At 29.6% G+C, this 12923-nt stretch overlaps 1 protein-coding gene across 12 annotated transcripts in view; it reads right to left on the reverse strand.

Annotated features, from left to right (window-relative positions):
• Positions 1 to 3797: 3797 nt before the first annotated feature.
• Positions 3798 to 12923, reverse strand: part of LOC118186920 (spondin-1-like) — a 407672-nt gene continuing 398546 nt past the window's right edge. For all 12 annotated transcript variants that reach the window (XM_085821675.1, XM_085821673.1, XM_085821683.1 and 9 more), the window contains one exon: positions 3798 to 6419. Coding sequence is in view for 1 of the 12 variants with exons in the window: in XM_085821680.1 (XP_085677806.1) it covers positions 6400 to 6419 (20 nt within the window). In the remaining 11 variants the exon portion in view is untranslated. The remainder of the gene's footprint in view (positions 6420 to 12923) is intronic.

Here is a 12923-nt window from a genome sequence, read left to right on the forward strand (position 1 = left end):
ATGACGAAGTAAGAACTGGTGGTATCAATTTCCTTCCAGCTGCTTTACTCATTTGGCAATGGTGGTATATTATGTGTATTTTGTTTTAAATGTTTAGAGTCATTAGATTATTTTTGAAGCTATAGATGTGAAATATGAGCAATGCATCACCGGGACTCGAACCTGGGCCTCTCGGATATGCGCCGAGGGTGCTACCATTACTCCACGAAGGCATGCTGGAAGAAGGGAGAAAATATCTTATAAATGATGTATGCACATTGTGTTACGGTGTCTTGTGTTACAAATATGTATCGCTTTAACCCGCACTTGGGAAACTGAAAGTATATTGCTAATAAATAGATCCCTGAAAGAGTTTTGAATCTCAGATCTCTGAACAGCTTCAAATAACTACTTAAAAATTATTTAAGACTTCAGTATTATACCTTATGTAGCACACAGTCTATTTTAATTGTTACTTTCGTTCTAATGTACGACAGACGCTGCTCGCAGTTTGTTTTCTGTTTGTTAACCAAACAAACAAAGATTCATCAAGATTATTTCAGAATTTTTTTTTCTGTTTTAATTAGTAGTTGCTCTTTAAAACCTTGTGTTTTGGGTTAAGCAATTGTAATGTGTGCTGGTCGCATTCACATCGAGCCGTTTTCTCTACAGCTACCAATATCTTCATTCACAATTACAAAAATGCTTTAAAAATGGTTTTGGCTCTAGTGTAGAACTGGATGCCCCTTCGATTGGCGATAAACTTTGTTCAATTTTGGCGATAAAACTCAATTTCTGTTTACTATGATAGTTTTAACTTGGTTTTTAGCTTCCACTGCGGTCACCATAGTAATAAATCCACGTGTACGTGGATAAAGTCAAGGCAGTGTTCAGTGCCGAATTTGTGCAATTCTTTGATGTTAAGTGAAAATAGATCGATGTGTACATGGACACCAAGTTTGCGCAATTATTTGACTTCTTATTTTGTTTTTGTGTAGCGGCCATGTTGAAATTGTGCCTTCTTCGCGCCGATCTTAGCGTCAAAAAAGAATCGCCAAAAATACAAAGGGCACCCAATTGTAAACTTTTACCAAGGCTTTTAACAAACGGCAGACTTACCATCGTTGCATAATTTTTTTTTATCTCCTGCAAAGATACTGAAGGAAACATCCGATAACAACAAAACCAAAATATAAAACCGGAGAAAAATTGATTTTTATAAAAATTTTCACTATTCTTTTTCCGTAAAGCATGTGAAAACAAAAATTTTATAATTAAATTTAACAATTTCTACACAAATGCATACTGTTTTAGTTCTATTTCCTAAAATTATAAGTGTCGAAATGGATTTTCCATAGAATAAAATGAAAATTTCAGAGGCAAAAGGTTTTTGCTCCTGAAGAGGGGCTCGAATGTAGGTCTAATTAAAGTGTAATGAAGATTGTTTTTTTTCCCTAAGAAAAAAATGGGTTCCGCGGATGGGAACGAATTAAGTTTGCATGCCGAGGTACTCTCTGTACTTATTTTTTACCGAATTTTTTAAGAGACATGTTTTAGCCTAAAAAAGACGTTAGTCTCGAAATGGCATTCTGCGTTAAAAAACTTAAATGCGTTGTATCACTTTCCAAATTGTTGCCAACAAATATTATCGCCCTGTATTAAAATTAAAGAAATTAAATAATGAAGGATCTTCATGAATGTATGGATGCTTCTCAATGGGAAAAGTCACGGTATCTAGGGCCATCAAATTTTGAATAACGTAGTCCTCCACCTAAACATGGGCACCTGGAAGCCCATGCTAAATTTCGGATTAGTTTTATTACTTATTTTAACAAAAATGAACTGAACAAAGACTAAGCGGAAATAGAGATTTCTCTATCTAAGACAGTATTCTCAAACTTTTTTTTTGCTCCATAAACCGCTTTAACCAATGTTAGACGATCATTTACTCCTTTCCTCAAACTCCAAAAATACATATATATTTATTTAAATTTAGACTATTTTGAATGTGTTTTATAAATTAACAAATAAACTAAATTAAAAAGTATAAAAATGTTGATAAATATAAAAAGTGGAATAAAATTGTTTTTTCATATTCATAAACTAAACTCAGTGCTAAAAAGCTGCCCCCATTTCCCCTCAAATTATGAAATCCTCCCCCCAGTTGAGAATCCCTGGCCTAAGACGTGCCTTGAAATTAACGTGGCTGCTTATGTAAGATTAGGAACATTATTAGCGAGGTTATTTTATAGTTTTCCGTTTTGTCTCCGGTGTTCACATTTTCCAAATGTTTCATGAATGAAACATTTGGAAAATGTGTGAAATAGTAATTGTTTCATACTTTTGACGTTCACGTTTCGGCATTCTACTTTTTTTTTTTTTTTCCAATGTGGCGCTCTAAACATTTACAAGCGCTGGCTGCTACTAAAGCCGGAAGCGGCGGTCTCTTATTACGCAGGCATCTAATAGATGGGCCACTGTTGCCTGCTATGATGGACAAATTACATGCATGCCTTCTCGGAGATTCGAACCTTCAGTGCCTTAGTCAGAGTCAGTAACAATTTTCCTGTCCGGACGACTTCGGCATTCATACAGTACCTACTTCCATACATTGCCCGGTAACACATTATAAGATTATGAATAGGAAACGTGAAAATCTTAATCAAACACGGGCCATATATTTCGATGAAAATTTTCTTTCATAGACGTGATTACATTTGACAACTTTCATATTTACAACTTTTCGTTTAATCATGATATAATGTGAGGTATTGGAACATTTTCCTCTTATGAATTAATCGCTTGCATTTGCTTTATTTGTATATTTTCTGTTCGACTACCTCTACAGGAGTAATATTTTACCTTCAGTACCATATAATTAACAAAAGTAATTTCACTCAACAGAATTTTATCCAGTCTGCATAATTTAAAGTCACTTTTAGAATTACTCATTAATTTTGATTACTAATATAATAAGTGGCAAACTGAAAGATTGTAAACAGGTTCTTTTAATAGAAAAAAATTGTATCGCAGCAGATTATATTAATTATTATTTGCATAATCATTGCTGTAACGCTTTATTTAGAAATTTTGAAAGTGAAGATTTTAAAATTGGAATCAGACATATGTACATATATATAGGTAAAAAACATAGCGAAAAAGAGAATTTTAAAAATTAAAAGACCAAGTGAGTCAAAAATAGCGCTTTAAGCTGCTGATTTTTTAAATGAATTTAAATTAGAAAGGAATGGTGAAACATACAAAAAGTCGTAAAAAACACCTGCAGTATCCTATCAAAATTCCAGAAACACTTTGCTATATGTGTGATAAAGTAATTTATAAAAAAAAAATCAAATTATCGAAGAATTGAAAAGCGTGTATAAAAATAATTTCAAAGTAAAGCAAAACTGACAAACGTTTACAAACAAATTTATTAATCTTCCTTATTCAAAGCTTCAGACAGAACTTGTCAAGGGAAAAGTGCTTGAAGCTTCCAACCAAGTTGATTAATAGGATCATGCAAACATGTTTCGTCTCACACATATAGCAAAGTGTTTCTGGAATTCTGATGGGATACTGCAGGTGTTTTTTACGACTTTTTCTAGGTTTCACAATTTCTTTCTAATTTAGATATATATATATATATATATATATTTATATATCTAAATTAGAAAGGTAATAGAATTAGAAAGGAATATATATATATATATATATACAAGTGTATTTAGAGCAAAGTCTTTTCTTTTAAACACATCTTTATATTAAAATCTTTTTAAAATGTTGGACATGTGAAATTAGGAATGAAAACATTTCCGCGATTACAAAATCTAAGATCAAACTTTATTATTCTACCATACAAACGATAAACTTTTTGATCATGGTAACTAAAGGAAGACATGTTGGCAAATCGCAAAAACAGAAACGATTATCACGATACGAGCACGAATCGTAATCTTCGTCCTAACATTTCATTGCCATCACAGGAAGAAGTTTCAAAGAAAGCAAGATTATTTTCTTCACTCAGTTCGAACAGAAAAAAAGAATTATTTTTATTCTCATTTTCTCAATATAAATAAAATAAAATTACTGAGAAAACAATGTATTAAAATAATGTGTAATTTTTATAATATTATAGCATATAATGTATAATGTTTGTAACATAATATAGCAAATATGTTTATTTTTCGAAGTACAGAAATGTAATAGCAAAATTCTTTGCTCTCCAAAATTATTAACAAATTTATCAATATTTGTGTAGTAGTTTGATGAAACATAGAACACTTTTTTCTTTTTCATTCTGATTTACTCATGCAATATTAGTTTTTAAGCTGCATAAAAATTTATATAAAATTTATATAAAACACGCTTCAAGTGTTTCCTATAGTCATTCATGTCATGATAAATTTCTATTACTCATTTCGAAGACTGAAACAAACCGTTTCCCCTTACTGTTACAACGCTTTGCTTTCAATTTGTATCAGTATTTACATGAGAGACAAATTTAATGTACTATATTGGAACTGTAGTTTCACATACAGCCAAATATTAATTATATTTTTATTATGTACATTCAATAAAATAATTTTAATAAAATAAAATTTAGTTCAAGTAATAAATAAAATTCTGAAATTTATCCTTATAAGGGTCTTAGTTTTGTTTCCTATTGTTTTTCAATAAAGTAATTTAGGTTGTTAACACGACCATTCAATTGTAACTCATGTGCACTTCAAATTGGTCTCTTGTAAATCATTTTTATAATTTTATAATTTGCTTTAGCTTCCAACATTTAATACAACTATCTGCTAGTTTTAATTCTGTTCCGTGGAAGAATTAATTTTATTACAAATTTTACTTATTTTAAATATCCTTATGTTCTACATTTATGATTTTAAATTTCAATTTCACTAGATATATTTATATCCATTAAATATTAATTTTGATAGCTATTAAGTTCGTTATCAACGATTTAAGTTTTTCTTTAGTTGCTTTTGCATGCCACATTATTTGCACCGAATTAAGCTAACTTGTATTGCATATGTTCTTTAAACAAACAGAAGGTTTTAATATTGAATGTAACATGAAAACATTTTTTAAAAATGTTTTAATACATGAAAGTTATGCCTTATTTTGTTGATAAATTTTTTTAAAGTAATTTTAACTAATTATTCTAAAATCTTGATTGCTTTATATTAATTAATTTGTTGACTCAGTTTCCTACTTGACCTTAAAAAATCATAAACTACGATAATAGTACAATAGAATTATCTATTACATTATGGTTTCTCAGTTATGCAGTTTTTATTTTTCCCGGCATTCCCTGAAATTTCTCAAGAAATTACCAGGATTTACCAGGAATGGTTGGCTGCACAAATTAAAGAAAAAAAAGTTGGCAGTTAGTTGCATTTACAATAATCTTTTAAGTATATGTACGCTAATCAATTTCATTAATATTTCATTTAGAAATTATTTTCGTTCTCACCCTGCCCCCCCCCCCCAAAAGTCAATAATGCTTCCCCTCTTTTTAAGTTTTTGCTTATCTGAACCGACATTTTTCATGTTCAAAGTTCATACAATTAGTCTTCGGCATTTTATTCATTGAATAGAATGCCAAGAATTCATATGTTGAATCAAATAAAATAAAATTCAGATGTTAATATATCAGTTATACTGAATATCTTCTTGTTTTGTTGTATATGGATTGCATTTCGCTACGCTTCAGAAATGGATCACTTTTTTCCCATTCACCCAATCACAAACTTTAATAATTTACTTCTCTTAATAAAATAAGAATTTTTAATTTTCATTATATGAAATTTAATTAAAAGCAATTTTATGCTCCCGGCACATTATTTGAATTCCTAGGAATAAAAATGTAACAAGAAATATCTGGAATACCTAAAAAACGAGATTCTGGTTTCTTGGGAAATACACCTTAGACAATCAGATTCATAATCATTTGGAAAGTCAAAATTACACTGCAATTGAAATACGTCGAAACGTTACACAATATCGTAGATCTGAGCATTTAGAATCAGCACTTACAATATATATTCAGATTTACACTCAAATAGAAAATATATGAAACTAAAAATATTATATTTGAAATATCTTTTAATAATATTGATTACACAAATGGAAATAAAATAATGTTTAAAGACCATATTCTTGTGATATTTATTAAAATTGTACAAAAGTTTTTAGGTAGGGCTTAAATGACTGAAAGAAGAAAAAAATCTTGCTTTGCTTTTCCATTGTATTTTAGGTTCAGCTACAGCAAATATAATTGAGTACATTAGTCCTTCTTTTCGGTTTTCCATCGCTCTGGTGACATGAAGTGAGATGATTATATAGCAATGATATGTAGATGCTCTCCCTCACTTACAGTCATTTCCATCTCCCTCACTTACAGTCATTTCCAGTTTATCCATGACGCCGTTTTCCTGAAAAGGCAGGCAAAAGAACAAAAACTTATTAGACTTAAAAAAATTATTTTTACATAGTTTTGAGGTTAATAAAGTCAAAATGTTGTAGGAAACATATAAGTAGTTTTTATATTGAGGAACTCAATTTACATTTTCAACTGTTACAGTAAATTTATGAAACGTGAGTTAAGATTAACACCATAGATAACACTACCTGTGGTACAGAGAACGTAACTCTTAGTATCTTCCTCAAATTTCACAAAATAATAGTCCTCACAAGCTCTTTAATTGAATATAATGGTATTCTTAAGTGGTAATGGCAATAGTGTCTGATTTGAGTTAAAGTATTTTTAGAGGTTAAGGAACTAACGAAAGGTTAAAGAGCTTACGATGTTAAGAAACTATGAAAATTACCCTCTGGTTGAAAACCTTTGCACTAAAAGGAGCACCGAAAATCACGTGCCTGCTTGCGTGAAATTAGATACGTCATTAGTGGAATCATCATCATCATCATCAATACTAAAATTTACTTATTTTTTCCTAATCAGAAGAACTTATGAGTACCAATACTTTTTGTACATACTGTGAAAGAACTCTTTAGAAAATGCTAAATTCATATCAGTTGTATATGACAGTAGACAGCATGCTGATTATTCAGCTTTGCCTTGAATAATTCGAAGTCTATTAATCGCCGCAGAGTGATTGCCTGGTAAGTATTATGCATTTGCTGTGCACACCTACTTTATGATTTGCAAAGAGCGAAATTTTAATTCATCACCATTGACGAATTGAAAGAATCCCTCTAATATACCATTGTGCACACCCTAAGCGAAATGTGACGGAAAATAACGGATTGTCTCTGCTGTAGTATCGAGGATTATTCAGACAGTAATGGAGCTCATCTGATTGACTTTAAAAAGAAGCTACTAAATGATGTGCTTTTCTGTGATGTCACAAATCTGTAAGTGTTGATAATATTTTTCATAAATAAATTATCCCTTTTTTAAATTTAAATAGTGTAATGCGTACTTATAAACGTATATATATACTTTGGAATAAAAAGAAAGTATATGAAAAGGGCGACTTTGGCTGTTAAAATTAAAGAATTGTCTTGTACATAGTTTTTTGGAGAACTGTGAATAGCATGATTGTTATTTGGCGCTTTCGGAAACTCTAGCAATTTCTACCAAGTATCATATATTGCAATCTGCCGCACCATATACGTATGGAAAAGCCTGTTTTTCAAGACAGTGTAGCAGAAAATTGTGATCTAGAAAAATATTTTATAGAAATTAAGGAACTTCTTAGCATTAAATCTATAACCTGTTTCAAAATTATATGCGGAATTTAACCCAATTACAACAGCATTTTGAAATTCCATTTAAAAAATGTTCAGCTTCAAAGAAATTTTGTTTGGAAATCTGAATCGGACAGTTACTATTAGCTAAAGAAAGAAAACAAAACTAACCACTGGAGAATAACAATTAAGGCATCTCTAAAATGGAAAATTAAATTAGTCAACTGGTACCTAGGATATGAAAAAGTTGAAAGGATTAAAAAAAAATGAAATTTTAGACATCTTGTGTCCTCTTTATTAGCAGTTCAAAACTGTTATTGTAGTGATCTTGAAATACTAGGACTATGAGAAAGAACAGCATAAAAATAAAATAAAAATCAATAGCTCTTAAAAACTGATCATACCAATATTATTAAAAAATTCTAATTTCTCAATGACCTCTTACTCGAAAGGTCAGAATAAATCTAATCTCAGGTTTCCATAGGTTAAGACGAAATTAATTTTAATGTCGGAAATTTCAAATATAAAATAGACACATTTACCTGAATATCATATTATCAAACATCCTTTTATATTGCGCCGTAGTAATATTAAATATTAAAAATAGTTTTAATGTAACTATTTTACTCACAGAAACATATTTTTGATTAGTTCTTAAAACTGTACATAAAAGGCTAGAATTTGAGAACTGGAAGGAAGAGGATCTTCGGAAACATATCACTTAACTAAATCACTACATTTAATTATTCTTATCCTTTTCATTGCAAATATCTTTCATTATGTTTCAAAAACAAATTTTACATAGGTATCTCAAAATAAATCACATACAAAAAGAATATTCCTGCACAAGTACATAAATATTTGATTTAAAAATGTTGTACAAAAATTAATTTTTATATGTAAGGTTTCGAAATTTTGGTACGTGGAGCATCTTAAAAATTGTTTTTAAAAAGAGTTTGTTTAAATCTATTCACTCTTAAAAATATGAAAAATAGAAGAATATACATTCCTTTTCCATATTAACCTTTGTTTATTTGAATTGTTATGCTTAAAAAATAAATTTCACGTGGGTATCTTATTAAAAAATAAAGCATATACATAAAGAACATTCATGCATAAGTGCATAAACTGTAAATCGTTTTGATTTAAAAATGTTGTAGAAACATGAATTTTTATATGTAAGTTTTCTAAATTTTGGTACATAGAGCATATTTAAAATTTTTTTAAAGTAATTGTTTAAATCTATTCATTCTTAATAAAATTTGAAAAATTCAAGAATATACATCCCTTTTCCATAATAACCTTGGTTTATTTGAATAACAGTGACAGGTATAGCTGTCAAACAGGTGTAAAATTTATTTATAATAAAATTTAAAAACACAATTGTAACATTTTTTTTTCGTGAAGTACAATATTTTAAGCGCAAAATGCTAAAAGAAAATTAGTTTAGCCAATAAAATTCTGCAACTAGTTAATAACAACTCAGTGTTAGTAGCAAGAGAAGCTGATTAGAATTAAAGCATGCTGAAGACGATTAATCCTAAATTACGATTATATAATGCATTTATACGATTATATAATGCAATTTCATATATGTAATTATATATCGATTATATAACATAATTATATATCGATTGTATAAATTAACTGTATACGTAACAACTGCTTTAGATTTATATGCTTTGTTCAGTGTATTACAACTTCAAAAAACGAAGCTATTTCTTTAATTGTTATGTCCCTGTTTTTGTAATAAGCAATTCCCTATTTAAAGAATGCAGTACTGCAATAAAATATTATTACCAGTCTTCTTTCACGCCATTTTCAATGTGTCCCCGTCTTATAATAGACAGTTAAACAGAATGTTTGAAAAAAGGGGTTACAGGGATTAGTTCCTTACTACTAATCTTAGATATGTACTTCTTGTTACAATGATTCTCAAAATAAAAAGTAAACAATTTTTTTGAAAACAATTTCAATATTAGAAGGTTGGAGATTCTATAAATGAAGAATTTAAATAAAAAAATTAGCTTTTTTGTATGATCTTTACAGAGCACAAAGTTTATATAAGAAGTTTTTTTTAACCTTTCCTCCATGCCCCTCTTTTCCAATATGCCGAAATGTCTTCTATGTGTTTCTAGTATTTTTGGACTTTAAATTACTGCATTCCAAATAGTTATGAAAATTTAAAATATTTTAACTTAGCGTATTGTGAAGTTGCAGATAAATTTATTTCGATTAAATAAAATTTCAGTGAAATTTTACATAATTAATTACTAAATGATTAAACCTTTAAATAAAATATTTGATTAAAGAAGTTGCTTAGCAGAATTAGTTCAAAATAATACCAATATTTTGAAACTCATTCAATTTTTATAGAGATAATAAACAATGAGAAATTCATGACTATTTCTACCAAGTCTGAGAACGTAAAGAAGTGTTTCCAGCAGCATAACGCAGTAAAATAATAAAAATAAATAAAACCAACGCATAAATATATTTTTCTGCCATATCTGTATCGGATCCCCTTGCCAAAAGCAAATATTTTATGATTGATTTCTCATGGAAACATGCGCCTAAATCGGCCTTTGTCTCCAGAAATTTATCACGAACTTTTTTATCTGAGTATTTGTAACGGATATCTTACTAAATTCAAATTGTCATAGTTAAGATCAGGAAAATACCACCTGAATACATCCAGAAAGATTCGGAAAAAAAAAAAAAAAAAAAAAAAAAAAATGCTATATTTTAATTTTCTGAAATTATTGAAATATTTGTTCTTTGCTATCAGAATCTAGAAATGAAAAGAAAATCTGGAAAGGTTTCAGATTTTAATGACTGCTCAAAATGATTTCCTAGGGCTTTTTACTGTTTTACTCGCTGAGCTTGCAGCCTGCCAATCCGCTGTTGCAGCCCATTTCTTTTCGACCTTTTGTCTTCATTATAAAACATTGTTTTCTTCGCACGTATGCCATATATAAATGAACAGCAAAATTACAAAAACTTTAACAGCAGCATAGCAGCATATGTTTAGAATTCCTGATACAGTGTTAAGCGTTGAGATATATTTTCTATTTTTTTCAGTCTTTTCTCTTCAAAATATCAATGTTCAGTTTTCTTAGTAAGATGGCTCACAATTTTTTTTGTCTTTTTGTTATTGACGTTTTGTGTGCTGACATTATTTATTAAATATCCTGCCCCTCGCACTGGGCCACAGAAAATTTAGTTCAACAGCAAAATCACAAAATACTTAAAAACCGCATATCTTTACAATTTCCGATAGTCGCGCGCGCTGGAGATGAAAAATTTCATTCCGTATAATATCGCCACTGCTCGCTTTGAAATCGTTGGCTTTGTTAGCGGAAAATTCATTGAAGGTTTACAAAATATGAATTAAATAATAAAACATATTCAAAATTCAAGCTTCCATGTGCACATGCTTGATGGAGCATTACGTCATTCAAAATTTTGATGGCTCTAGGTACCGTCATTTGTTTACAGTACGAGAAACATGCATACATTCATGCAGATTCTTCAGTATTTAATTTCTTTAAAAACAATACAGGGCGGTAATATTTGTTGGCAACAATCTGAAAAATGTATTCTGCGTATAGTTAACGCAGAATCTTGTTTCGAGACTAGCAGCCCATTTTGAGCTAATAAATGACAGTTCCTCATCCATCGAAACATTTTAATATAAATTTCCCCTTCCAGTTTTCCAGATTGTTCGTGAAAGCTTTCAGTAAATGAATAAATGTTGTCATATTTGTATTCTTAATGCACCTTGAAAATTCTGTTAATAAAACGTTTTCATCAAATTTTTACTTGATCAAATTTGCTGCAAGTTATTATTACACGAAGATATTTTTTCCTTTTACAGTATATTTTCGAATAGAGTGTTTTCCACCATTCTGAAAACATATGTTTGATTACTGAGCCCCTTTCTCCAGTTGTGTATGCATTTCTTTTCAATTTTGCTATCTCAAATGCTACGACTTAGGAAGCTTCCGGAATTCCTGCCTTAAATCGCATTTAATGCATTTCATGCCTCTGCTGAAACCAGCTTCATCTTTAAAAATGGAGAGCTCTCATAACACGCTGAAACGGTTTTGAACTTCTGTTTGTTGATTCTACGGATGTTGCTTCATATTTATTGTGCAATCATTCTAGTATAGTATCTATAGAATTAGTCGTCGAAACGCTTATACAAATCAACATGGTGATGTTTCTTCTCCATCAATGAAAGGAAATTTGAATATATAAATCATGACAGTATTTTTTCTTAGCGCTTATGAACTTTGGTACAAAAAATGCATAAATACGGTAGGCGAAAACGCGTGTTTATATAAAAAAGAAACTCGAAAGCGACAGAGATTATAGACATCATTGGAAAGAATACACAGAAATGAAATAAGCAAACACACTGAAAGAGCCAAAAGTGGCGAAATAAATGGCCACTACAAAATCAGAAAAAAGAAAATACAAGCATAACCATAAATATGAGTCATATCATCTTGCTTTGAAAAACCGAAAAAATGTATGGAAGGATGAGAATTGAAAAATCTGTATGGAATCGGAAAATGTGTACAAATTATTCATTGGATTTGGGTTATCCGCGTTTTTAATTGATTTAAGATGTTTATATTTTATCAATTTCTATGGTTTGATTATTTTAGCAATAAAATCTAATTTTGCGTTTTCACTGTTATCGTATTATATATTTTTTTAATTAATTTATCTGAAAAATTAATTGACATAATTACGTTTTCACAACCAATTTGAGATCCCATAATTCTCCTCTTAAGCTATGAAATTCCTGGTTTAAACAGCAAAGTATTCATAAGGCTGTAGTAGTTAAAGACAAAATATTTACCTTTACTTGGTAATTCATAGTTAATAACTTAAGATAATAACGAGAACCATAAATTAACAATGATAGTTTTCTTTCTCATTACGTAATGATTAATCACCAAACACACGCAACTTCTGCTTTGCAGATTCTGCCGACATCTTTTAAAAATTGTGTGTTCGCTTGTCTGCTAGGAATTCAAACTGACTCTATTTCCGATAGTAATAAACATAGAAAAATTGATCTAAGTCTGTATGAAGTATCTGTATAAGTCTGTTTTCTTTTAGGTTATATTCATGAATTTTATGTAAAGGCATGAAAAATTTTGCACTTAATTAATTAAAGTGTAATGGAAATTTTACTAATTAAAACATTTATT

The sequence above is a fragment of the Stegodyphus dumicola genome, chromosome 8 (assembly GCF_044657685.1).
Source record: "Stegodyphus dumicola isolate Sdum_Otavi_A_Nest chromosome 8, ASM4465768v1".
NCBI lineage: Eukaryota > Metazoa > Arthropoda > Arachnida > Araneae > Eresidae > Stegodyphus > Stegodyphus dumicola.